This window comes from Desmodus rotundus, chromosome 12, assembly GCF_022682495.2.
Source record: "Desmodus rotundus isolate HL8 chromosome 12, HLdesRot8A.1, whole genome shotgun sequence".
Lineage (NCBI taxonomy): Eukaryota > Metazoa > Chordata > Mammalia > Chiroptera > Phyllostomidae > Desmodus > Desmodus rotundus.
The window spans coordinates 75,405,349-75,432,076 of record NC_071398.1 but is presented as its reverse complement, the minus strand read 5'-3'; the positions used below and the strand labels follow the sequence as shown (position 1 = coordinate 75,432,076).

The 26,728-nt window shown below is 51.6% G+C and overlaps 3 protein-coding genes across 11 annotated transcripts in view; all 3 read right to left on the bottom strand.

The window, feature by feature from the left end:
- Positions 1-1,092: 1,092 nt before the first annotated feature.
- On the bottom strand, positions 1,093-18,172 carry IGSF9 (immunoglobulin superfamily member 9). Of its 9 annotated transcripts, none has more exons than XM_024571297.3 (21): positions 17,835-18,172; positions 15,637-15,934; positions 15,246-15,434; positions 10,725-10,877; positions 10,301-10,455; positions 9,966-10,083; positions 8,460-8,601; positions 8,214-8,359; positions 7,984-8,126; positions 6,530-6,670; positions 5,933-6,049; positions 5,572-5,722; positions 5,242-5,365; positions 4,838-5,013; positions 4,328-4,578; positions 4,033-4,117; positions 3,757-3,936; positions 3,535-3,577; positions 2,371-3,231; positions 1,969-2,096; positions 1,093-1,756 (listed from the first exon to the last, which is right to left on the bottom strand). In XM_024571297.3, exons 2-21 carry the CDS (start codon positions 15,692-15,694, stop codon positions 1,575-1,577), a joined length of 3,543 nt encoding a protein of 1,180 aa, XP_024427065.2. In that variant the 5' UTR covers positions 15,695-15,934; positions 17,835-18,172; the 3' UTR covers positions 1,093-1,574. The 9 variants fall into 9 exon arrangements, with proteins under 9 accessions (XP_024427065.2, XP_045037900.2, XP_045037922.2 ...); XM_045181965.2 differs by having other exon boundaries at positions 15,637-15,886; XM_045181987.2 differs by having other exon boundaries at positions 9,966-10,077; positions 15,637-15,886.
- A 173-nt stretch (positions 18,173-18,345) lies between these two features.
- On the bottom strand, positions 18,346-26,378 carry SLAMF9 (SLAM family member 9). Its single transcript, XM_024572528.3, is given in 6 exon segments — positions 18,346-18,556; positions 23,782-24,454; positions 24,820-24,940; positions 24,973-25,121; positions 25,908-26,249; positions 26,360-26,378. Coding segments are annotated over 5 exon segments (837 nt in total). The 3' UTR covers positions 18,346-18,556; positions 23,782-24,248.
- Positions 26,130-26,728, bottom strand: part of PIGM (phosphatidylinositol glycan anchor biosynthesis class M) — a 46,715-nt gene continuing 46,116 nt past the window's right edge. The window contains exon 3 of the mRNA XM_071220006.1: positions 26,130-26,249. The gene's annotated coding sequence lies outside the window, so the exon portion shown is untranslated. The remainder of the gene's footprint in view (positions 26,250-26,728) is intronic.

Here is a 26,728-nt window from a genome sequence, read left to right as displayed (position 1 = left end):
AGCACTGGCGCCTACTTCAAGCCTAGGCAGGAACACTCAATGAGGTCATTTCTGCCTGGTGCCTGAGAGGTGTGATCAGTGCTGGGACCCAGGGCTCAGACCTTGACTACTCTCCTCTTCGTCTTCTATGATTTGGCATTTCTCCTTAATCCCGGAGAGCTCAAAACTGGAGGTTCCAGTGGAGGCTGACAGTTCAGCCTGAGAGTAGAAGAGAGCACTCCTTGCGGGGCTGGAGTGCTCCAGTGAGAAGTCCCCTGGGGCTGAGTCCCTGCTTACATCAGTTAGTGGAGTTCTTTATGTATGGTAGAAGCCTATTGCACCTGGTTTTTAACGACATCAACCAGTGTCCTCCCACCTTTCCATTCTCTTCCCCAATCCTACCACCCTACATTCCAGTGCCTCCAGGTTTTTACTCCTCCTTCACACAGGCTCTTCCTCGGCCTGGAGTGCTTTCCCTCCCTTGACAGATTCTCACCTGCTCTGCACCTCACCCATTTCTTGATTTGTGGACAAAGTACTAAAGCACTGGAACCCTCAGTTCCCTAGTCTAATAATACTACCTAACTCAGTTGTAGAGAACTAACCGATACATGTAAGGATCTTAGAGCAGTGCTGGCACATGGGGAGTGCTCCGCTATTAGCTGTCATTGTTCTCACTCTGTAAAAACTCTGAAGATCCCCTACGAGCATTTGTCCCAGCCATGCTGTAAGCATTCACCGTGTTGACTCCCTTTGTGCTACCACAATAACCAACACATTGCTTTATCACAGAACTTACTGCATCATACTATAACTATTTTACTTGTCTGCCTCACTGACAAGGAAGTCCCCAAGGGAAAAGGCATGACTTAGTAAACTTTGTATTTTCTCAACATCTAGCTCAATGGCTGGTCTTTAGTAGCTGAGTAGACTCAGTACTACTTCAGTAGTACTTTAGTACTTCAGTGGACAAGCAATAAATGTTTTTTGAATGGATATTGCATACCCCTCCATTCATTTAGGAAGAGTTCCCTCATTTTAAGGGCTCAAGATTTTCCCACCTCCCTCTCAGATTCAAAGCCAGACAACATAGAAACATTTTCCAGGTTTTTATTATTTTTTAAGATTTTATTTATTTTTAAAGAGAAGGGAAGTGAGGGGAGAAAGAAGGGAAGTGAAATATCAATGTGTGGTTGCCTCTTGCGCACCCTCTACTGAGGACCTGGCCTGCAACCCAGGCATGTGCCCTGACTGGGAATCGAGCCAGTGACACTTTGGTTCACAGGCCCGCACTCAATCCACTGAGCTACACCAGCCAGGGCCCAGATTTTCTTTATTCACCCGTATAAAACTTCACCCAGACCACGAACACACACACACACACACACCCTCTGGTAGGCCTAGGATCCGTGGTCTAGTCCCCAGGCTCTAGGGGCTCAGCACATACATCCTACACTATGCCCACTCAAGCCCACAGTCAGCATCTATGCCTAGGTCTCAAAGGGGCATGGGCAGTTTCCTAGGCCAGAGCTAGGTCTTGTTGGGGCCTCCTTTGCAGGGTCCATGTACCTTCACCCTGACTCACATTAGGGTGTTCACAGCAGAGTGGCCTGTTCAGAATGAGGGACTGGCTGCTGATAGGCTGGTAGCCGGGCCCTAGCAGCATCTCGGCGGCGGCGGAAGGCCAGGAATTCCTCCCGAAGTGCAGCACAGCGGGCCTCAGGCCCAGGAGTATGGGCAGTGTTCAGGAGACAGCCCACCTCTGGAGTCTTGACACCTACAACAGGAGGGCAGAACAAGAGGAAAAATGTCTTGAGGTTCACTGGTGCCATAAAGCTCCCCAGGGCCTACAGGTCAGATGAACCAAGGGAGCAAGAGGAAAGAACCTGGGGCCCCAGGCCCAACGGGGAACAGACTTGGTCCTAAGGCTGTGAGGGAACATGGAACAGCAAGGCCAGGAGTGCCTGCCTTTCTGGAGAACTCACACACCTAGCTCTGACTCAGCTTCAAGTCGGGGTCGAGGGCCAGCCAAGCCCAGGTATAGAGTCTCCAGCAATTCCATGTCCCCAGGGAATTCTGAATCCCATTCATAGTTCTCATCCACAGATGTGTTCCTCCTATAAAAAGGGACAAATGTGTGGGGTGGGTGGAGGAATAGAGGGTGGCCAGAGAAGCTGAAACCTAGACTTCCCAAATTCAGATAGGGCCATGAGTTTCCCCCAAGGATCCCTAGACTTCAGGCCAAAGCTTCTAAAAGGAGACAAGATCTCTTGGCTCCAAGGTGGGAGTGGAACACAGAAGGCAGAAGATACCAGGAGAGGGGTGGGGACAAAGTCTGAGACAACAGGCAGCACTAAGGCCAGGGCAGGGACGGGCAGGGATTGCCCTTACCTCTTGCTGACTGTCACCACATGCTCCCTTCGGGGCCACCTCTCTGGGCCACTGGCCCAGCTGCTGGTGTCTCCTGGAGTGGGGCTGAGGTAGCTGCCTCCTGCTGAGGGGGCGGTGGAAGGGGGCCGACAGAAAGAGGCACTGCCCCGCCCACTGCTCTGGCTGGTGAGGCTGCCCCGAGGGGCGGCAGGGACAAGGCTTGAAAGCAGCCGTTCCCTCAGTGTCCAGTCAGCCAGTGCTGTGTATGCAGGCTCTGTGGCAGCCCCAGTTCGGACTAGAGCTCCAGGAAGTACTGCCCTGGGGGATCCTAGAGGGGAGTCCAGGGGTTGCAGGAGAGGTGAGGTCTGGCAAGGTTGAATGTCCGTGTAATCTGAGGGTACAGCAGAACCAGGCTCCTCAAAAGGGGGCCAGTCCCCATCCACATTCATCTCCCGGAAGAAGGGCAGGCTCAGGTACTGGAGCAGGGGTCCTGCACCTGGCAGGGGACTGGGCGAGGATGCCGGAGAGGGCCCCACAGGGCTGATGTCTGCAATGCAGAGGGGCTGGGGCAGCCCAGTGGGGCTGCTGCTGCTGCAGTCATAGGACCTGGTCTGACACGGGGTCAGAGTCGGAGGTTCGATCTGCTCAGGACCTGACCTTTCATGGAGGGTCCCCACATTGGGTCCCATCACAAAGCGCCCATCTGGTCCCCGGCAAATGGGCTCCAGGGGCAAGGGTTGCCAGCTAGGTGAAGGATCTGGAGGGGAACGGGGGTGTCTAGTGGGCTCCCCACAGAGCAGACTCTGGCACATGCTGGGGACTGGGGAAGCCTGGAGCTTCAGCTTGGCCACACTGTCAGGACTGCCTGAACCTGGAGCAGACCTAAGGAAGGACAAAAGATCAGGGTGTTTGGTAATAGCCAGCTCTTCTCCCAGGAACCAACCTCAGGCCTGGTTAGGCTTGGTACACAACAGAGCAAAGCTAGGAAAGCAAGTGAAAAAGGACCCACATGGAGAGGTGGAGGGAGGCACAAACAACACTGGACCACCCCCAAGCTGGGGCTCTGCAAACCCATCATCACTTCCTTCTCACTTCTGTTCCACCTCCCAGGACTTCCACCCTGAGGTATGGAAACAGAAACTACAAATAGGGGTACACTGTGGGGAGGCAGGAGGAAGGACTTACAGTGGAGCTGACAGCCGAGGTGGAGAGAAGATAAGAGGTAGATCTGTAAGGGCAGGAGAACCAGAGGTGACACAGGCAACCCCAGGGCCTTCCAGGGGCCCAGACGTAGACCCTCACCCAACAGCAGGCGCCCAGCTGGGATAGAGTAGGCAAGGCAGGGTGCAGGATGGAAGAGGGAGGGCTTTCCTCCAAGTAGGAGGCACTGATGGGAGTTGGCCCTACCTTGGCGGAGGTGCTTGCGGTAGCGGTGGCGGATGGCCCTGCGTTGGCTGGTTAGGCAAGCGGCCAGGATGCTCACAAGGACAGCCACCCCTAGGAAGCAGAGACCACCCAGAACGCCAGCCAGTACAGGCTGTGGCAGGAGGCCTGGCAACTGGGTGCGTGATGGGTAGACCTCCAGGCCTGCAGAAGGGGTCAGGAGGGAGGGTCAGTGTCCAGTCTCAGTGGGCTCACAGCCCCTAGGCCCCAGCCTCAGCCCTCCCCCCTTCAGGTTCTCACCGGAAGTGGAGACATTGGCCAAGTTGCTGGGATTGCTGATGTAGCCACCAGCCAAGGCCACAAGGCGAAACTCGTAGAGAACATCCTGGGAGTGGAGGTGTCCAGGAAGGAGGTCAGGGCCTAGCCTGACCACCCACCCCACCCCCATTTGGAAAGACACAGCAGTTGAAAGGTTAGGGCGAAGAAGGAAACAGGGAAAGGTAGTCAAATCTTGGTGAGACAATCAGATGTGGGGAATGGAGCTGGGGCCCAGAGAGCCACAGGAGAACCTCCCGTGCCAACCTCCCATACTAACCTTAATAAGGCCAGGCACCAGCAACTGCATTTCCGTGCCTGCCACGGCCCGGTCCAGCACCTCCCAGCCCTGGGAGCCTTGTCGGCCCTCTAGGATGTAGCCATCCAGTGTCTGAGGGACCAGTTCTGGGGGATCCCAATGCAGTAGTACCCCCCTGGGTGTCCTCACTGCCACCAGACCTCTGGGAGGGGACAAGGGAGGTGCCATCTCTGTCACAGGAAGCCTGGGGGCAGCTGGTGTGGTAGAAAGCCCTGAATGGGGTAGACAGGCATGGTAGAAATAGGATTTCCAGTGCCCTTCCCCACTTTCCCTGGCTTTCCACAATCCCCAGTGTCCAGCCATTCTCCCAGATCCCCTAAAGACAAGCCTGGATCATCTTCCACAAATTCCTCTGGGCCCCAAGCTGCTCAGTACCTCTGACCCCTCCCACCCAGATCTTAACATATCAGGGCTTTTCCTGCCAGCCCTTCCCCATTCTTACCTGCTGCTCTGGGGTGAGAGGTGTCTTACCTTCAGGGGCAGACAGGACGATCTCACTGAAGGGCCCACTTCCCAGCTTGTTCTGAGCTAGGACACTGAACTGGTACTGGGAGTGGGGCTGCAGCCCTGGCACAAGGAGGTGAGCAGCCCCCATGGGCACCGCCAGGGACACCCAATCATGGTGGGCTCGGTCTGGACGCTTGGCCCTGGAGGACATGAGGAAATGGAGGTACCTCATCAACTAGGAAGACCAGGAAGCTTGGAGTCCAGAAAGCTGGCCTCTTCCCTCCCCTCAACTATCCAGGGTTACCTAAAGATTCTCAGTAAATCAGGCAGCAGAGCTGGGGCACAGCTGGGATAGAGGGTGAGAGAAAGGGCAGAAGGCCAGAGAGAATCAGGGCTGGGAAGAGAGGAGTGGCCTGCAGGTCACTCACAATGGGGTATACCAGACGCTGAATTTCTGCAGATAGCCACCATCAAAGCCAGGCTCCCAGGAGACATTGGCACCCTTGGGCAAAGGCACCACAGACACATTGGTAACAACGTGGGGGCTGGTGCCTGGGTAGGGGGAATAGAAGGAGGGATAATAATCAGGGCCATGAGGGAATATAAAGAACTAAGAGGAGCCCAGAGCCTCTGCTCTCCACCCACCATTCCAGGGATCCCCCACCCACCATTCCCAAAACTGAGCCTCCAAAACTGATTCCCTATCTCCTATCCCATGTGGCTTCCTGCAGCCCACAGCCGACTATGCAGACACTAACCCAGCACGTAGACATACGTGGAGGTAGCCACTTGGGCTACAGCATTGCTGGCGATGCACTCCCAGCGCCCATGGGCCTCCTTGGTCAATGGTCGTAGGATGAGGCTACTGTTGCTGTCCACCTGGGCCTGGCCCTTCAGCCCCCGGCCCACCTACAGAACCACTGGTCAGCCCTGAGGACACACGCAGCCACCCCTCACCAAGGGCGCCACTTGTCTCTCTGGGCAGCTCCAGCTTCCTCCCCACCCTGCCTCTGAGAATCTTTCCCTTCCCACATCCTCCTTTCCACAAAATGAACAGGGACACAAAGAGGAAGGGGTATACTGGCCAGAGTACAGGCAAAGCAGGCTCAAGAGCCTTACCTTGGCCCAAGAGACAATAGGAGGAGGGTCTCCTTGAGCAGAGCAGGGGATGAGTAGCTCCCGCCCTACTTCTTGGAAATATTCTTCTTTGGGCCGTTCTAGAAAAGCTGGGGGGGCCTGCAAGCCAGAGCTGGCATTGGGAAGGGCCTCTCTCATACTGCTGTACCCTTTCCGGGGCTCCCAGTACCACCACATCTCAGCCTCATCTCTCACTATCTCTCTAGTTCCATATCTCTATTCCCTGATGGGAGAGAGAAGACTGAGGGGCTGGAAGGTCTCTCTGGAGGTGTCCAGGCCCCTACAGAACACCCCCTGAGAGGGAGGTGGTGTGGTCAAGGTTAGTGAGTAGGGGTGGAAAGAGTATCTGGCTGTGGATGTACTGTGTGACTTATGTCCCAATTCCCTAGTACCATCTCGGCAAATAAATAAATAAATAAATAAATAAAATTGGGGATGGCATCTGACAGCTGCTGCTGTGATTACCACAGGTGACACAAACTTGGAAGCCCCCCAACACAGCCCTCTACCAGTCAGTCCTCCACACAGGGTGCATCTTCAGCACATGACCCACTGCTGCTGGCTCACCCTGAGCCTCACCTTGAGCAGCACACGGGTCACTGGGGAGGGCCCTGCAGTGCCAAGACTGTTGTACGGGGTACAGGAGTATTCTCCCAGAACGTCCTCATTCCCCAGGGCAATGACAAGTGACCCTTCTGGGCCCTGGGACCAGCCGGGGAACTGTAGGGAAGACATGATAATGACAGAGTCAGCAGAGGCAAGAGCAGTGAGGGCAGGTACAAGAAGCCCACAACTATAAAGAGAACAGCACAGCTCCACTTTCTAGGCCTGGCCTCTCTGCATGCCAATCCTCTATCTTTCCTAGAGAGGGGCCACTTGCAATGGCTATGAAGCCTAGGACTACACAACTCCAGGGAATACAGTGTGAACAGCACCCCTGCAGCTGAGCTGTATGGGGGCTCCCTGTCTGCTGGGACATCATCTATTTGTGTTTCCAGCACTCCATGACTAAACTCAGCATCTTCCACCCCAAATCAGATCCTTTTCCTGGCTTCCCTATTTCTCCATTGAAGGCCCCACTGTCCTTACTAACATCTAACTCCTCCTTCTCCCTCACTCCTCCGTCTACATACTCACCAGGTCTATTCTCCTAAGGAAGGCCTACTGGCTAGATGTGAAGCCCATCCACCTTCATGTCCTCCTCTCTAACTCAGGATCTCTCATCTGGACCACTTCAACAGCCCAAGAACCCCTCTCCCTTGCCCACTGTCCCCTTGCCCCTCCATTCCATCCAACAAACTTAACACAGCTATGATGCTATCACACCATTGCTCAAGCAACTTCACTGCCTCCATCTGCCTTTAGATTTTTTTTTAACATTCAACAAAAACTTATTGAGTACTATTATTGAAGAAGCCCTGGAGACACTAGGATTACAAGATGCAATACTAGCCCACAAGGAATTTATAGTCTTTGCAGACAAATAAAAGATCCCAAACTCCTGGAATGAGGTAGTATTAACTTGCCATCCAGAGTTCTTCCTTTTGGCACCAGCTGTCTTTCCAGCTTTCTCTGCATTGTTCACATCCACATAGGTACTCCCACCAAGCTGGATGATTCATTACATCATAGACACACTATACTGTTTTTTGCTTCTGGGGTCTGGTTTCTGCATAAAAACCAAAACTGGTTTCTGTATGTAGGGCCACCCTTCAAGGCCCATCACGAAAGTCCCAGACTATAGTTGATCTATCCTAAACCAGTCCCTACAGGAAGGGACTACATCCCTCGCCTTCCAGCAAAGTGTCTCTATTGCTGTCCTTCCCCTTTCTAAGTTGTGCCCTCCTTAAGCATGGAATCTCACTGTTCTTGCTCCACATGCAACACATTGCACAGCACCTGGTATTAAGTGTATGTTCTAGTAAGTGAAATGAATTAAACTGAACTAACTCCACCCCAGCTGTCATGACAGAAAAAAAAACAACAACAAGCTGAGACCTTCATTCCCTTGCCCTAAGCCTATAAGCCTGTACCTTGTCCAGCTGAAGGGCCTGCCCATCCTTGGTCCAACTGACAAAGAGCAGTGGGGGGTTGGCACGAACTGGGCAGCGGATCACCCCACACATGCCTATGGGCAGGGGTGTCTCAGGAGGCATCGCTGTTGCCTGGGCTGGATCTAGGGGGAAAGTGGCAAATTATGCAGGAGCTTGGTCTGGCCCAGAGGAGGGGAGCAGGCTTTGAAGGGAGCTGGGGTCAGTCTTACAGAGCACGGTGAGGTAGGCAGAGGCTGAGGGTGGGTGTAGGAGGCCATTGCTGGGCACACAGGTGTAGAGGCCAGCATCATCAGGCTGGACAGCGTGTAGCCACAGGCTCCCATCCACCAGGATCCGCACTCGTGACTGCAGGCGACTGCAATATGGTATGTGTGGGGAAACATCCAGGCCTTGCTCAGCCAAGAGGCTTCAAAGACTGCCCACAAGTGCCCTCCCTTCACCCTCCAGAGCCCCACCTAATATGGAAGACATTGACGCTGTCCTGGAACCAGCTGTAGGTGAGGTTAGCAGGGTACGCCTCAGCCCGGCAAGACAATGAAATATCCTGGGAGGCATTGACCGTGCTGTTGTTGGGAGGCACCACGATGACTGGGGGTCCTGTGGGGAGCACAAGGGGAGGAGGCGTCTCAGCCCACAGTCTTCTCAGAAACCTGAGTTCACCTGCACTGTTCTTCCTGTACCTGCCCTCTGGAACACTCATTCAGTGAGTTTCTCCTGCCCAGAAACTCTTTCTGTGCATGTATGTGTGTCTTGGAGAGGGGTACCAGGTTCAAGTTTCCACTCATTTACCCTCTATACTCCTCATCTGCCACATCTCAAACCACCTGTATGTTTTCTCCCCTAATGTAGGTACCCAGTACCTTACCCCAGGCTCCCCAACCTCTCCCACTGATGGCCATCCATGCACTGAATGGCCATTTATTCTTTGGCTACAGCAATTTCAAATGGTAAGAGACAACAGCTGCTGTCTCTTACCATTTGAAGCTCAAAACTTCTAGGTCCAGCCCTCCTGATCCAACAACTCCCTGCCTGGCCAACCATCTTTTCGTATGTCAAATCTTAGGAACAACTCGTGTCAGGTCAGTGTGGGCAGCTCACTATGCCCTATGCCAGGCTCACTGCTGTCTCTGGGCCTTAGCTCTCTGAACCCCCAGAATGGAATGCTCTTCCTAAGACCCTGGCTGAATCACAGAGCCCCTGCTCTGACTTCTGCTGCACTGTGGGCTCCTACCACATGAGTAGTCAATAACAGGCAGGCCAGGAGCTCTGCTAAGCACTGCAATGCATCATCTCATTTAACCCTGAGAAGAGCCTTTGTGGTAGGAATTACTGTCTCCACTTGATACATGAAGAAATGAAGGCTCAGAGGCAGAGAGGTTGTGAGGTGTAGCCCAAGGTCAGCAGAGAAGGTAAGATTCACCTTCAGGTTTTGCCACCACCAGAGACTTTGCCCTTAACCATTACCCGGCACTGCATTTCCCAGAGAACCACAGTTCCTAAATGGTCTTACTTTCCCACACAGAGGAGAGACTCTATAAAGGCAGAGTCCAGGCCTGTTTCTCAGCTTTCTTTCTAAAGGGAAGGTCTTGGCCAAGAATTACTATGTGCTGCTAATTAAATTCTTACCACAGTCCCAGAATTTGTGGTAGCAGATACGAATCTTTTTATATAATGGGGAAACCAAGGGTCAAGGGGGTCATATGATCTAACACCAGCAGCCATGCTCTTTCCACTATACCACATCACTTTGTACTAAATGTCTATCTATCTGTTTACCAACCCTTTCAAAATTTAAGATGCTAATTTTAGAGGAACAGCCTGCATTGGGAGTTTCCTCACTCTCCTCGGGCCCCTGTCCTCAGGCATAAGTCTCCTCCAAACTCCAGCCATGTGCACCCCCAGCCACAAGTCAGGCCTCACACAAAGGTATCCCAGTTCCCGGCCCTTCCCCTAGACAGCACCTAGCACAAGCAGCTGGGTGGTGTGGATGGTGCTGCCCTCAGTACTGGAGGCTTGACAGGTGTAGATCCCAGAGCTGCCTCGCTCCACCTGCCGAATCCACAGCGTCCCGTTCTGCACCTAGGGTGGGAATTGAGGGGGCAAAACCACTCCAGCAGGCCTCAGACCCTGCACTTCCAAGGCTGGCCAGCAGAGGGGGCAGCACCCCAGGCTCAGGATACAGAGGCAAAGCGCTTCCTCAGGCCTTTGCCAGCTCTGTCCTTCATCCCCTCTCCCAGACCTTCACCAACTACTCATACTCTCTATCTGGCGCACCCTGCCCAGCAACACGCTTCACCTGCATCTGGCCATGGCCCTGGCCAAGGTCCTGTCCTTGGAGCTTCCAAGTCACATGAGGCTGGGGGCTGCCACGGGCCACACAACGCAAAGTCACGGGCTCCAGTTCCTGAACTTCCAGCACCTGGGGAGGTGTCTCCAGGAACTGGGGGGGTGCTGTAAAGAGAGAGCCATCAGGGGCTGCTAGAGGGGGTATCAGCCTGAAGGCAGAGAGACAGATTAGAGCTGCAGCCCTCAGCCCACCCAGCTTCAGACGAACGTCCAGCCCACAGCCACCCTGTCTGCTGCACTCAGGGGATGGGAGGGGCAGAATGCAAACAGTGAGAGAACAAACAAGGGTGTCAGCAAGGGTGGGGTAGTTGAACCACCCTCCTCTCCTCCCATTGCCGGCCAGGGGTCCCATCATCCGGCTCCCAGCTTCGTACAATTGACTGTGAGGAACACCCAGGAGCCATTAGCAGAATCATCTTTGGGGCTGTGCTGGTCCAGGAAGAGCACACGGCACTCGTACCAGCCCTGGTCTTCCACCCGGAGTCCCTCGATCTGGAGAGATGCTCCCTTTTGCAGCCGGACTCTCCCTGGAGGAAGAGTCCTGAATCAGGGTCACACTGGTCATTTTCTGAGGTCAAAAACAGGACAAGTCTCTCCCGGTTACTCTGATAGAGTGGGGTCCAGAGAGGCACAGAGGGTCAGTGAGGGGAGCCCCTCTGATCACTCCTGCCTTTCAGCAGCAGAAACCCAGTCTAGACAGAGAAACCCAGAGCTAAATAGGTAGACAGCTCAGTACTGTTGTGGGGAGCAGACTGAAGAACCAACACTTAGTATCTTTGGATTCTTTAAGGATCTGCCCATCCCTCGGCTTTCTGTAGGGCAAGAAGGTATGAATCCCATGAGTACACCTCCTGCCAGAGGACTCTGTCCACAGAAGCCTCAGCAGTGTCTGGGGCCTGAGCAGATGCCCAGACCTACCCTATCAAAGTACCTCATCCCTCTGGGCTATTATCAGTGGCCTAAATGCCAGAGTCCAGCCCCGCCAGGCAGCAAGGTCAGCAGCTTCCTCACACATACCCTCACACCCCAGGGCACCCAGGCCTCAGCTGACTACAGTCCAGCAAACCTCAGTCAGCATTCACACTACATCACCAGGCTGAGACAGAGGGTGCCCCCAAATCTCTCAGCACTTCCCGACAGCCCTACACCCCAAACAGCTTCATAAGTCCCTGGCAATGCAACCTAGAAAAAACAGCAGCTCTGCTATATAATCTTCTGGACAAGTTACTAATCCAAACTCCAGTGTATTCATCTATAAAATGAGAGAAATGTAGGTGGGGTGGAGGGGAGAGATCATGTAGAGGAGGCAGGCAACATAACACAAAAAATTGGTGAACAAGTATAGGAGCTCAAGAATTTAAATTGGAAGCCTGCATTCAATCCTGGCCCTGTCCCACACCTGATAACACATCATCTCCTTTTTCTTTTTGTCAGCAAACAGCATCACCATGCACCAAGTCACCCAACCAGAAACCTGGCATCACATATTCTCCTCTCCACTGCTGATTCCTCTGCTTGATCAGTAAATCTGCCAAATTCTACCTCCTAAATATTTGTCCCTTTTCTACCACCTTCACCTTAGTCCTAGGTATCTCTCACCTGTATTACTCCAATAGCCTACTGAGGTCTCTCACCTCATCAGCTGCTCACCCTACCTTGATCTTTCATAGGATAAGACACAAGTCCCTTAGCATTTTGCCCACTCTTAACAAACCAGACTGTGCCCCAAATTAACCCTTCCTAATACTAGAAAGCTGTCTGTGTACTCACCCCCCTCCGATCTGCTTCCATTTTACCTGTAGGTGGTCTTTCTGAACTATAAACCTACAGTGCCCCTAATGCCTTCTGAGAATAATGATCAAGTGGAGGCCAGCTGTGTGATAACAGGCAGGGACTTTTTTCTTCCAAATATGAAGTACAGGGGCGTAGATTCTCTAGGAAGGGTGGACCTGCTTAAAGGGCTTGGTGTTTAAATCCCCACCTAGTAGATTAAGCCTAGGCCTTGAGGGTAAATATTTAACATAATCACACCCTTCCACCCACCAGTGAGATTCTTCAGTAACCCTAATCTACCTTGCCATAGACTGCATTCTCCTCTAACTGCCATGTGATAGTAACTTTTCATTGTGATGATCTTCGAGCTCTATAAGAAGGCAGGAGGAGGAAGGGAAATTGAGTGTTGAAAATGGGCTGTGCAATATTACGCACTGTTAACCTATTTAATCGCCCCAAAATTCCATTATAGAGGAAGGAACTAATGTTAAGCTTCTTTCCAAAATCACATGACAAAGCCAGGCCTTCTCTCTCCAGGTGGTCATAGTTTCCATTGCACAGTGGTATTACAGTCGCGTCATGCTCAAGGTGTTCAGCACTGAGCATACTCAGTGTGCTCTCACTCTGCGATACTGGTAGCCAGGGAGTAATACTCCCCTATGTGTGTTGTGTGTTGACCAGAACATCCAGTAGAGCATACTGCATGTCATAACTTTTCTGTGCGCTATGGACTACTAGACCCATTACAGAAGAACAACATGGCCAGGGCGGGCAGTCCCGAGTCCACTGAGTCCTAGGTCTACCTCCTGGAGGCCTACTCTCCACCCACGGGTCCAAAGACTGATGGACCTGAGACCTCCCAGCATGCAGGGATGTATAAAGGAAGCAGGAGATATATCTTGGCTCTTACAAGCTCTCAGAAGGCAGGGAACCCACACTCACATTCATGTGCAAGCTCACATACACACAGTTCAAAAAATGGTGCTAACTGTACAGAAGGCTTCCAGGAAGCTGTGGCCATGCAGAGGATTTTGGAAGACAAAAGGCAGTAAGGGAAGATGACTAGATGGAGCAGGGGTGTTCTAAAGCAGAATGAGATAGCTGATTTGTATCAGACAACTCAGGACAGAGAAAAACTCATGTCCCTTCTGCTGTTTGGGGCGCCTTGAAACACTCAAGAAATATAGCACAAAAGTCAAAAACCAAAAGCAGGTCCCATAGAATAGAACCACTGGCCTAAGACCCACCCCAGGAAAGGTAAAGTAGAATAAGGCATGCCTCTCTTTCCTCTGATGCCTGGTCACATTTCATACCACACAGACACTATCCATGCTGGCACTTCACACATAATAGCTAACTTTATCTTAGCATTCAGTCCTAGCTGGTTTTATACTGCTTTTTACTGCTTTCATACGAGTCTATAAATCCAGTCTCCTCAACTAGACTGATTCTAGAATCTTCAGTGGTTGGAAGCTTTCCCTTTGGTACAGTCCCTAAAGCTCCAGTCACTTTTGTGGTTTCTCCTACATTCTAGGCGTCAGCCTCACACACAGTCCCAGGCCATCCCCTTCATTTGCCCAGAGAGTTTATGACAGGAGAGCATTGTCCTTAGTAACCTCTACCTCCCGTTGCCTAGCAACAGCAGTTCCCAGTCCCCTACACAAAGGATGAGAGGCCCCTTCCACACTGGGAGGCAGTAAAGTTAATAGACACAGGGGTTTCCCTCCTCAATCCCACCCCCAGGGACATGACTCTGCAGACTAGTCCTGGCCCAACCAGGAGCTCCAGACTGGGGGCAGGGTGGACACCAAGGGTAGAAATAAAGAGGTTACTGCTCGCAGCCCTGGCAGACAGAAAAGAAATCCCACAGGTAGCAAAGTTTCTGGCCAGACCTCAATACAGGGCAGGGGACAGAGGGAAGGAGAAGAGCTGCACATCTGTCTGGTTGAGTCCCAGGAAAAGCCCTTCTCCCTCCTGTGCTCCCTTGCTTTAGTCAGGCATCTTCTGCAACTGCCCAGCCTCAGTCAGCCCACACCCCTTCCAGACTGCCGGCAGAAGTAGGAAGGCAGGGCTGGTAGGCAGGGCCACTTTCACTCCACCTGTCTTAAGCAAAGCCCACTGTCATCAGTTCTCAGGGGGAGACATATATGTTCCCACTAGGCTGTTTGCCAACAACTGCACCCAGTTGGAAAGTAAACTCTGCCCTTGGGCAACCTCCTCCCCTTCCTCAGCCAGCCTATGGGCCAAGGCTCAGCCTCCCCTCAGCGCTCAACCAATCCTACGGCTTCTTCCAGATTCAAACTAAAAGTGGAAACAGGAAAGCCCCCCTCCCACCATCAATGACCTCCCCAGGTGGCCTTTCTTGGGCTTCCCCTCCTAAGCTCCTAAAGGACCCAACCTTAGGCCCTCCCACACTGCCTTGAGACCTGCACTAAACCTCTCAGATGAAGGGTCCAGCCAGGATTAAGAGGAAGCTGAGCCTTTTGAGGGAGCTAGCTGGGGCCCAGGGAGGCCTATACACAATTTTAAAGTCCATACAAGAGCCGCCTGAAGCAGCAACCCAGCCCAGCTCCTTCCATTTGCTGATCTTTTGGGAACCTGGTCCTCCCCAGCTGATGTCTGTGCATATGCTCTGTACTAAAACTCAGGCTGAGCCCCCCTGGAGAAGCAGACAGGTCACAGACCCACCCACCCTGCTGCCCCATCAGCCCAGAACCCCCAGACTAGCATTAAAGATAGTGGAGGAGGGAGAGGGCAGGGGAGTGAGCTGATAGCAGAGCCAGGGACCAGGACAAGGCCACGGAGAGAGACCAGGAAAGATCAGGATGGAGTCTGAGAAGCTTCATGATGAGATCTAGAAAAGCAATTAGAGAATTAAGTTGGATACTTGAAACAGGGCTGCAGGATCACCCTCAGAAAGACCACATGGTGTTCTAAACAGCACATATGTTAGTGTGTGTGAGAATGAATGTATAAATGTAGCTTGGAAGCAAAGTCATGTTTATTAAGCAGAATTGAAGCAGTGGAACTAGAGGTGACATCAAGGCAGGGACAGACAGTTAAAGAGGAACCCCAACCCCACCCATTCTTTGTTGGTCATCCCTCTGACCTGTAGCTCTTACCCACGTAATCAGGGTCCACTCGGGGAGAGTAGAGGCCGAACTGGATGAAGATGGGAAGCAGGAACCCAAAGCGCAGCCACTCGATGACATGCAGGGGGGGCCGGCCAGCTGGGGGCAGCAGGTCACAGCCCAGCACAGCACTCTCCCCAGCCCGGCCCACCACTGGTACCACCTCAGAATTCCCTCGACCTGCATGGTGGGTGGCATGAGGGACAGCAGGGGCCCATGTCAGGGCTGGGAGGGGAGGTCTCATCAGCATCTCAGGGGGCTCCCTAGGACTCTGAATAACTGAGGGAACCCTCAACTTCTCCAGAATCCTCACATGCTCACAGAAAACCCCTGTGGAACACCCCCACCCCAAGCTAAGAGGGAGTTCTTGAGTCCAGCTCACCGTCAGCCCCTTGGCTGATGATCAGGCTGAGGATGGCCAGATTGAGGCACCAAACCATAGCCCAGCTGCCTGCTCACCCAGCCCCCCCTATTCACAGGGGGCAAGGTGGAGGGGCCTGGGATGTCCACAGCCCAGCAAGCCTGGCCAATCCTTCTGATCAGCTGACACGTTTCAGCTTGTACTCTTCTGGACAGTTAGGGCTTGGCTCACAAAACACCTGATGAAGCTGTTCTCAGGAGCACCGCCAGATCTAAATGCCAAAGGCAAGGTGATATGCAGAGTTGGCCAATATTGGAAACTAGGAGAAATCCCACAGTTAGTGAAAAGCTAGGAGGAGCGCAAAGGAAGAGAAAGGTGATGAAGCAGATAGGTAGGAAGAAGGGTCACAGGAGACCAGAGATCTTGACACCTGCCCCTTGGCGAATAAGGCCTGGAATGAGAGCAACAGGAGACTGAGGAAGTGCTAGACAGGTCAGGACATGATAGGGGTCAGATCTTAGGAAACACAGAGGAATTCTGGGGAAAGTCAGTTTACTAAGGTTCTCAAAAAACTGAAGCAGGAGGGAACTGGGGGTTCCTACACACTCAGGAAAAATTTTCAGGGAAGTATGGAAGATGGAAGAGCCCTCACAGCCCAGCCTCCTCTTCCTTCTTTTTCCTTAATTGTGATTCTAATAAAAAGGTGGCAGGTAGGAGGTAGAAACAGTATTGTCTCCACCACCATGGTGGCAAATAAGGACTTTGAAACTCTCAGAGAGCCTCACTCAAGAGCACAGAGCCAGTCAGGGGCAAAGCATGGATTAGAACCCCCTGAAAGTAGTACCCAGGGGACTCCCACACAATTCCTTGCTCCATTTCCCTGACCTCTGAACCCTGAAAGCTAGGGACCAGTACCTCTTTCTCTATTCAGCCTCCGAATACTGCTTTAGCAGTGAGTCAGCCAATGGGAAAGGGTGAGCTGCCTCCCTCACCCTTAGGGGCCCAGGCAGCAGCACCTTCCAGGTCTGGGCAGGTCCCTGGGCTGGCAGCTGGTGCCACTTCTTCATGATGCTGACAGGCAGCCTCCTTCCACTAGACACCCTGACCCAAGCACTTCACCCCAACTTCTGCCACTTGCTCCCCTCCAATATCCTCAGGGCCCAGGATTTGCAGGATCTCACCTCACCAGCCCTAGGGGCACGGCCCTTGAAATCCCAAAAGAGCCATGAGTCCATAGGGTAAGGCCTGGGAATGGAGGGTAGTGGGTGGAGTGCTGCCTTGGGCCTGGCAAATCCGACTGGACTCTGCTCTGGGTCTCCACCCCACTCTTGGCCTCACAGTTCCCAACTGGCTATTCCCAAGTATCTCAGCCTGACCCCTGCCTCTACTTAATGGCCCTGTGCCTCCCGACAACTCATGGGAAAATATTCCCCTTGCACTCCGCTCCCCGCCCCCCCCCACCCCTAGCCAGCTCTCCCATACTTCCCCAACAAATTTCTTCCCAAGTGTATAGGAACCCCTAGTTCCCTTCTGGCTCACTTTTCTGAGAACCTCAGCAACACAGGTTTCCCCAGAATTCCTCTGCTTTTCCTAAATATTTTCCAACTCCTCTGCCCCCCAGCATGTCCTCACCTGTCTGGTTTCATCACCCAGCACTCCTTCATTCTCCCAGTATCCCCATTCCAGTTCTCTCTACTTCTCAAAGTCCCACTCCCCAAATTCCCATTTTTCTAACCTGATCTCCAATTGTACCTGGTTTTCTGCGCTTCAACGAACTCCCCGTCTCCACCAGAATCTCCACCCACCCACTTCTCCCATCCACTCCTCCCCGGAATTTCCCTCCCTATAATTCTCCTGCCTCAGCCCACAATACACTTCTGTTGCCCCACCCCCAATTTCCTTCGCCCTCGCCTTCCCCAGACCCCTGAACTCCTTGCTTTCAGAACCCACCAAGAGCCAGCCAGTCCTCCCCCACCCCCCCGCCACACACACACACACACACATCCGCGCGCATTACCTCCAGAACTCCTCTAGTTCCCAAGGAGCACCCACCCACCAAGAATTCCACTTTGCTACCCAGAACTCCCCTAGTTTTGCGCCCCAGAGAATTCCACTTCTCTGCAAAAGTCTTCTGCGTTCTCCTGGCCGCCTGACTCCCACACCTTTATCCCCCAGACTGCACTCTCATTCCAACCCCTCTAACACGCCCACGCCCTCACCTGCTGGTAGCCTCTTCGCTCCCCTCCACTCGCTACACAATAGGGGGCGGACCGCCTCCTGCCTCGGACACCCGCAGCACCTCCGGTCGCCCTGGAGACCGCCAATCCTCGCCTGCGGCGGCCAATGGAGACTAGGAGGGTGGGGAGGCGGGCGACCCCCGGTGGCTTGGGACTTGTAGTTCTCCGCGAGCAGGACTCGCCTGCTAGTGGGCAGGTCGCCCTCTAGTGGAGAGGGGTGCGACCAGCAGCGGAAAGGCTGGAGGGGCGGTGGGTCAGGGCCCTAGCTCCGGGAGTCGCTGGAGCTAGCCCTCCTCTGGCTCATTGCTCGCCCTCCTTCGAGTGTGTTCTCCCTTTCACCCCACCCCCACCCCGCCCCTTGCCCTAAACGGTTTAGAGAGCTGCAGAAGCTGCAGCCAGTGTTGAAATCTGATCCTGGGGCAAGAGTACCCCGCAGGGAGCAGGACTCCCCTCCCTCCTCCCAGGAGATCCACCTAGCTCCCAGATTCCTCCGTTCTCCTTCCTCATCCCCATCCCTACCTCCTCCAATTTCTTCTCTAGCCGGACTGGAAATACCTGTCTGCAACTGGCTAGCTCCCAGATCCTGCCCAGGCACTTCCCGCTGTGCGCAGGGGGAAAGGGTGGAGGGGAGGAAAAGGATGCGCCCCAGCTGAGGTTGCCAAGTTCGCTCCGCCGCAACGCCCAGCACCAACCATCCAGAGAAACTGAAAGAGGAGAAATGCAATGTGATCATTAACTGAACCCTTGCAAGTGCCAGACTCTGGACTCCATGCTTTGTAACTTGTGGAATCTGCACAGAAACCTTGTGAAGAAGGTTTGGTTCAGGTGACTAATGAGAAAACATAGGCTCAGCGAACAAGGTGAAGTAAGTAACTTGCCTAAGATTTCCCATTTAGGATATGGCAGAGCCAGAGCCCCATTCAGACCCAACCGGGACCTTATCAACCCACCCCTTGGGACATTTCAACCACAGGCACAAAGATATCTTTGCATGTCTGTCCCTCTGAGCTTTCTACTTCCCTACCTTGGTGCTGCCTTACAGATAGATGCAGCGCTGTCAGGCATTCCCCACCAGGTTTGAGCAGTTGTGTCTTCCTTCAGGAAGACTTTCCTGAAATCAGCACACTGATCACACCCCAGTCTGAACTCCTACCACTCAAACTTAGTGGACCAGGCATCTGTTCATGGAATCGTGGCCTCAAGGTCAGGTGAGATCTTACAGAATGGGTCTAACCACTGTTCTTATCAGTGTCCCTGCCTCACCCTCCAGGTGATCAGCCAGCCCCATCTGACCACATTCTGAGCCAGGAAGCTAATCACCCACCACCATTCCATCTGTAAGGGGACTCACTACTGGAAAGTTCTCCCAGGTATAAACATCTAGTTGCCTGAGATGGAAATGTGGAGGGGGAACCCGAGGATGAGGGAAGGCAAGAGCAGTGGCATGGTCTCTCCCATCATCTCTCCCGCAAATTCTCCCAAAGTGGCAGCTTTCAGCTTTACTTAACAGTGTAACAGATTGAGCTAACAATGATAAGACTAATGAAACATGTTAAGTGTACACACAAGAGAGCAAGGCTAGGCAGAATGCCTAGGAAAGACGGCTGAAGGATCTTTTCTTCTTGGATCCTCATCAACCAGCAGGGGAAGAGCTCCCTTCCCCACAGTGTAATGGGCGACACCTCTGGTCCAAAGGTTTTATTTAATTTCTTTCTTCTTTTCTTTAGATTTTATTTATTTATTTTTAGATAGAGGGGAAAGGAAGGAGAGAGGGAGGGAAACATTAATGTGAGAGAGAAACATTGATCAGTTATCTCTTGTATGCGCCCAACCTGGGACCCAGCCATGTGCCCTGACTGAGCATTGAACTGGGGACCTTCTGACCTATCATTGTACGTAGTTGGTTGAGTGAGTGTCCTCAACCAACTGAGCCACACCAGTCAGAGCCAAGGCTTCATATTTTCTATCTCCAGTGTTTTCTTGAGAATAAGCTAATCTCACTTAAACAGTAAAATAACTTTTTGTAAACTTGGGATTTAAATGATTTTCAATCTTTAAAAATTTATGGTATTGTCATTTTTCTGGAAACTTATTTTATATTTTATTATTATTGCATTTTGCTGTGATTATTATTGCATTTTGCTGTGTGTCCTATTGGTTTTTTGGTAGGAAAAGGAGCCTAGCTCTATAACTCATTCCCTCACCATGCCAGAAATATTGTAAAAGGTGAAGAAAAACCAAAAAAACAAAACCCTAGTCCCTGAAGCTCAAAACTAAAGATTTTCCTCAGGTTGTCCTCAACCCATAATCATTACTCTCTGGTAAAGTTTATCTAACCAAGTAGAATTCTACCTAACCGAAGTAACAGGTAGCCCACGTATTCTTAGCTATTGACAAAAAGATCAGAGAAGGTTGTCAATTCCAGGAAATTTGATGACCACGTGCCCATGAACACTGGTCCTGGGGCCTGATGAGAAAAGAACTATTGTTTCTCCCAGATTGTCATGTAACTTGGTGTGCCTGTCTTCTCTGTCCCATTGAGAATCTGGCTCCAAGAGCATGGGGAGCCTGTCTTGTTCTTCCTTGAATTTCCCCTTAGCCATTAGTCTCTCAGAGGGGCCCAGCCCACCTCTCTAAACTCATTTGTCACCCACTCCTTTATCAACATGTAGTCTTGCAGTCCCTAGGATTCACTATGCTGTTTCATATAGTGTTTTCCCCTTTATCTGCTGTCTGACTATGATGTCCGTTTTCTCCCATCCCTGGACTCTGCTACTCACCGGTCAAATTATGTTTAGCTCTTCTCTCCAGGACATCCCACCACACCCTCCCTCACCTTCACCCAAAACCCTTGACCCACTTTACTGTAATTATTTGTACATACCCCACAAAGTTCCTTGAGGGCAAACAGTGTCTTTTCTTCCTCTCCAGTGCTAGCCCAGTGTCTGACACTTGTAAGTTCTTAAATGTTTGCTTTTACCTGTTTCAAAGAGTGAGCAAACTTTGCAAACAACAAAGTGCTATCAGGTGATTATATCCTGGCCTCCTGCAGAGGAAGACACCTGGGACTCTCTGAGCTTATATCTTCTTTAAAGGTCTCAGCCTTCCTCCTCCAAGCATCCTTTCCTTTCTCTGTTCAGAGACTGCATGGGAGAAGAGGGGCTTTGTCAAATTCCAGGGAGAGCCCTGGGCCAGGTGTGCAGGGACCATTCAGTCCTTTATTTACTGTTTATGTGCCTGACTCTGAGATACATGAGAATGAAGACAGACTCCAGTTGTTTTCTTCCACTCTTGAGAAAGTAGCTGAAGAAAATGGGGGTGGCAGGCTTGACCCTAGAACTCAGGCCTTTTTGAAAGTGGGACTGCTCAGGCCAGGCAACAGGCACAGAAAATCAGCCTCAGGCCATGGACTGCCTTCCAGCAGAACCAAGACTCCTGCGGTCAGAGAATAGAGTGGATCTGTTGCCAGTAATAGGAGCTCACTGGGAACTGGTTTCTCACCCTCATCACCTCCTTCCCAAGCCCCAAGGGGTTCCCTCTCCTGTACATAAACATAGGCAGGAAGGCCCTGCTAACCTCCTGGCCCTGCTGCCTTTCTAGTCCAGGAAGCCTGGCTCTTAGCTTCTGCCCATGGCCTATGCTGCTCAGAGCCCTTGTCCTGGGTGTTTAGTGCCTGGCCCAGGTGTCTTCTTTTCCCAAAAGCAGTGTCCTTGGTCTCTGCCATTTCCCATTGCATCTCAAAGCCTCCTCACAGCCTAATATTTCTTGTCTTGGAAGACACCTTGGAGATCAACATCCTTTTCCTCACTGAGAGGGGAAGGCTAGGTCCAGAGAAATGTCAGCTATGGCTTCTGCCACATGGCCATCTCCCAACCCCTCACACTCCTCTTCTGAACCTCCCAAGGGGCACCAGCTCCTCCTGTGTCTGTGGGACCCAAGGTACTCTATTAGCCGTATCTCTCTAAGAGCTCCAATCAGGTGTACTAATGCTTGCCTCTTCTTCAAAGTGTGTGTTCCTTGTGAAATGGGACTATACCCCAATGGATGTTTCCTGAATAAAGTGTCCTAAGCTAGAGGTGGGTGGCAGAAGAGAGCCCAGATCTCCTGAGATCTCACTCAGCGCTCTCTCCACTGAATTCTATACCACCCACTCCAATTCACATATTATCTACACATGTCCTGTCAGTTGGGTGACTTCCAAGTCTCTGCCCAATTCCCCCACCCATGGCAGCTTCACAAGATCTGATCTTGGGAGGATGACCACAGCTTAAGCCAGATGTGTCCAACCTGAGCCACACTGGAAGAAGAATTGTCGTGTTGGGCCACACATTAAATATATTGTGACATGTAATCACAAAAATATCTCATAATGTTTTAAGTAAATTTGTGATTTTGTGTTGGTCTGCATTCATAGCAATCCTGGGATGCATGCAGCCCATGGGCTGCAGGTTGCACACCCCTATAAGTAGTGGCTGATCAAGCCTGGTTGAGGAATTCAGGCTGTCATTGGGCTCAGGAACAAACAGGAACATAAACTTAAAGGCCCTTGCCCAACAGGGGTGGTATGTGTGTAAGAGGTAGGCATTAACCCAGGCCAAGAATCCAGAGAGCTCTGAGTCATGGAAATCTATAAAGAAAGGACAGGCAGAACAGTAACACCAACCACAAAAAAACGTTAAGGATCCAGACCTCAGCTATTGATCCAGCTATGAGGCAGGCTGTTGGGAATCTCACTGCCTGGTTTCAGAAGCTGTAACCCCTCATGGCTAAGGCTGAGTCAGAGACCTTGGGACCATAAGCCACTAAGGAGACAAAGCTTATCTCCCTGGCAGGGGTGCCACCTCTGCCCCCTTTACTTCACGCTGCCTGGCCCCTAGCAGATGACCGGTTAGCTAATGACGGTAAGATTCCTCAAAGGAGGGACGACCTAAGACAGGCATGGTCACGAAGGGGCTCTCAGGGAAGGACTTAAGGGGCTATAGAAAAATGGGATAAAGGACCCTCGCCCCTCGGCTTTGGCATAGCCTGAGTCGTCATTCTGTCTACAAGAAGTCTCCTAATCTCTTGGCTGCCTTACTTCCCATGCCTGACTTAAGCCTGAAACAATGCTGGAGGTGGGTGCAGCCCTGTACTGGAAAGGGCGGGTTCCCTGGGGCAATCAGGCCTAAGAAAGAATATACAAAACCCTGTGAAACCTGCTTTGCTAAGAATGTCCTCGATTTTCTGATAAGGGTCCAAGCATGAAATGAGTTTGTTTCCCAAAGTTTATAGCTCTTCAGCTAACTAATCCTGGCTCAGAATAAGCCCTCATAGTTCCTTGTATGTTATCTATTGTTTGATCCTTACTGCCTGACAATGATTGATGGGCTTTACCTATATTCCTGTGCAAATTGAACCCAATAAAAGCCCATTGAGGAAAAGGCTCCTGGCCCTTCTCTTTTGAGAGCTCAGCCACCTTTCCTCCCCAAGCAGATCATGTCTTGGTAGACTTATTCTCATCCGTGGCGGATGGAGGGGCCCTGTGGGCAGAGCCCCCCCACAGTAGGCACCGGAGGCCTAGAGCAGCTGGCATCAGAGAGATGACAGAACATTTCTAGGCTCACTCAGACCCAGGATAGAATGGCACTAAGGAGGTTCCTGTCTCCCCAACAGCACAGCCTCTAGACTGGGTTGGGTATGTGGGAGTAGTTTTAAGTGAACTTGTCAGCCAAGGTGCAAGTAGGGCTGTGAAAGCAGATCTTAGCAGGAACAACAAGCACTCCTGTAGCGTTTTCAGAGCCTGCAGTGTGCTCTCATTAAAGAGTCACAGATTAGTTAGGTTAGAAGAAATCTCTCACTTTACTCATATAAAGTGTAAATGTTCTGTATGTTAATGAGGAATGATAGGCGATGAATAATAATACACCAACACCACATTGTGAAGACTCACTTCTATTTCCAAAGCCAGGCTCCAGAAAGAATGTAGGCTTGAAAGGAAGCATCTGGAGTGGAAGGAAAGGGGGCTGGAGGGGGAACCTGTAGTGGAAAGAAAAGCAGCTTGAAGGGAACACTTGGAGTGGAAGGAAAGGGGAATACAGGGAGCACCTGGAGTGAAAGAAATGGGGGCTTCGAGGGGGCATCTGGAGTGGAAAGAAAGTAGATTTGGAAGGGGCACCTTGATTGGAAGGAGAGCAGAGATACAGGCTTGCCAGAGTCATCCAGGGAGGGACCAAACACAGCTTTTCCAGCATGGCAGTCACCTAATTCAACTTTATTGCCACACAATCTTCTCTGTGAGAGTAAGACCCTTTGTACACCCACCCTCAGCCCCTGGGACAAAGAAAACCTGGGGAGGAGAGAGGATTTCCTGGGAGCTGGTAGGAAACAATGGTCAAGACAGGGGTCCCCAAGAGGCAATCAGGCCAGGCTAGAACCAGGCTTCTCTTTCTTTCTCAGTCTCATTCTGTTTCTCCTGAATTTTCTCATTCTTGGTATCTTACATCTTTTCTGGCCTCAAATGAGCCACAACCCCATGGCCAGAGTTACCAGGAGCAGGAATAGGAGAGATACCTTGGCCAAGAGGCAGCAGGAAGCTGAGGCCTTCCCTAAAGGGTAGCCAGGATCTGGAACAGGAGAAGAAAGGAGGGAGGGGCTCACCAGATGGAGAGTTGATGTGCAGAAACCTACTCCAAATCCCACCAAGCGGTCTCAAGTTCACAGTCAGTTGAAGTTTCTGTGCAAGTGTCCTGGAAATACTAATTATATTCACAGAAGCTCAGGAACTGAGATCGAGGGAACAATGTCAAGCTGAGCAAGAGAAGAGACTTTGGAAGTTCAGAGCTCTAAGAAAAGGGAGGGCGCCCTCCCCAATCCAGACATCAAGTCTCTATGGGAGAGAGTTAAGTTCTAGATTCCATGTATTCTCTTGGGAAGAACTGAGGGAGAGTGAGTCCCTGCACTAGCTCAGGGTTGTCTGGGGTCCTGGTACCTGCACAAAAGGATCCAGCAGGGATGAGATGGGAACTGGTGTTGCTGATGGGGTTGCTGGCCCTGCAAGTGTAGAAGATATTGTCCCCAGGGCTCCAGGATGTGTGGAGGACAGAGCCTTCTGTCCTCATGGAGGACAGAGCTCATGGAGGACATGAGCTGTGTCATGAACATCCTCCAAGGATATCCAGCTGTAGGTCATGTCCAGGCCTGCTTTCTCAACAGAGCATGTCAGAGACATATTACAGGGACCTTTGCCAGAGATCTCAAAGTTCACAGTGATGCGAGGCTGTGAGAGCCATCCTAGATAAGGAACAACACAAAAGCCCTCTAGGTAATCTGGGGTTGGGTCTGTTTTCCTAAATTCTTCAACATTGTGGTATGGGTGCTGTGCTCTGAGAGCTCCTCCACCCAAACAACAAATAAGCAAAAACTAACAAAATTCAGTCAGCATACAACCCAGGGTCCCCCAGGCAGCTGCTGAGGCAGACAGAGCTGCCTGTGGCATCTTCTACCTCCCCTTTATACCTTGCCTTTCTTTCTTACTTTGGCACCCCACCTTCCTCCAAACACATTCTACCTCCTTGATCCCAACATGTATTGTTCCCTTCTTGGGGACATTTATAATTTAATCAGTGTCTCAGCAAGATTCAAGCTAGAATATCAGTCAATGTCACCGGCACTAAAAAGAAACTTGCATTCAAATAGAGAGGAGTCACTGATTAGTAACCCTCAAATCACACAAAAGAGTAAAACAGGCTCAAAAATGGAAGTGGTATTCACCCTCCCCAACCCCCATGTAAAATCTCACTAGGAGAGAAAAGTCTAGAGATCTACAGACAAAGCCTCTGACCTCTCTATATTGGGTACCTCCACAGGAACAGCCTCCATGCCCCAGTGCTTTGCTGCTTCAGGTCACTCTACCTGTGGAGGAAAGCCCAGGTTCTGGGTTAGGTACACTGGGGACAGTCTATCTTTCAGTTACAACCTTTCAAGTCATAATCCCAAATCCTCAGAGCCCTCCTCCTTTCCATGGGAAGCTCAGGAAAGCCAGAGAAAGCAGATTTGCAGTTCCCAAACTAAACTCACGGTATATACGTAGATTGTAATGCTGCATGGTGGAGATCTGGGATGTCTTCAGGTTGACTTGAGCCTGGTAAGGCCCTTAGTCCTCCAAACTCAGATTGCTGATGTGCAGAGAGTAGCTGGGATTCAGGAAGCTTACTTGACCCTGGTATCAAGTGTTGGTCACCATGATGGTAGCTGAATGTCTCTCTTTCCTTGGCACCACAGTATCAAGCCTTACGTGGGAGGACCAGATGATGTTCTCGACCTCTTCATCAAATGGCATTTCCAGGGGTAGATTGATGGACTCCTGAAAGACTGCAATCATTTCCTTGGGATCCACACCATCTCCAGAATCTCCTTTGGCTTCAGATAAGGAAGAAAAGGGATAGAAAGGCAGCTGGTGTATCTGGGCTTCTGGGACTGGCAGCAGGGCTGTGGTCTCAATCTCAATTGAGCAAATTCTATGGTCCCACACTCAATCTTGTCCTCCATCTGCCTCTTCTGGCTTTAGCTTTCTGCTACAACTGCCTTGAACACCTACCAGGAGTTGGCTTCCATCTGTGACCTCACCCTCCAAATTTTACCCTCTCTGTTTGCCATCATGGAGCTACTCTCCCTTCTATATCCTCAGGTTTCCCCATCACTTGGTCCTGCCCTGAAGCCATACCCTATTCCTTTTCACTCCAGAACAGTGGAAGCATTCAGCCCCAAAGCAAGTGCCTTGCTAGCCCAAGGCCCAGCAGAATAGAACAGAGGTGGAAGTACACACTTTTGTCCTGGAGCTGCAGTCCCTCTCACCTTCCTGAACAGCAAGAGCAGGAGCAGCTGAGGAAGGGTCCACA

What these genes read in the sequence shown, in the direction of transcription:
- IGSF9 (XM_024571293.4), bottom strand. Translation starts at nt 15,504, where the DNA reads ATGCTGATGAGACCTCCCCTCCCAGCCCTGACATGGGCCCCTGCTGTC. An exon ending in TGGTGCCTGGCCTTATTAAG is followed by an intron (nt 4,118 to 4,327) that starts GTTAGTATGGGA and finishes CTCCACTCCCAG; the next exon opens with GATGTTCTCTACGAGTTTCG. An exon ending in GTGGTGACAGTCAGCAAGAG is followed by an intron (nt 2,097 to 2,370) that starts GTAAGGGCAATC and finishes CCCTTTTTATAG; the next exon opens with GAGGAACACATCTGTGGATG.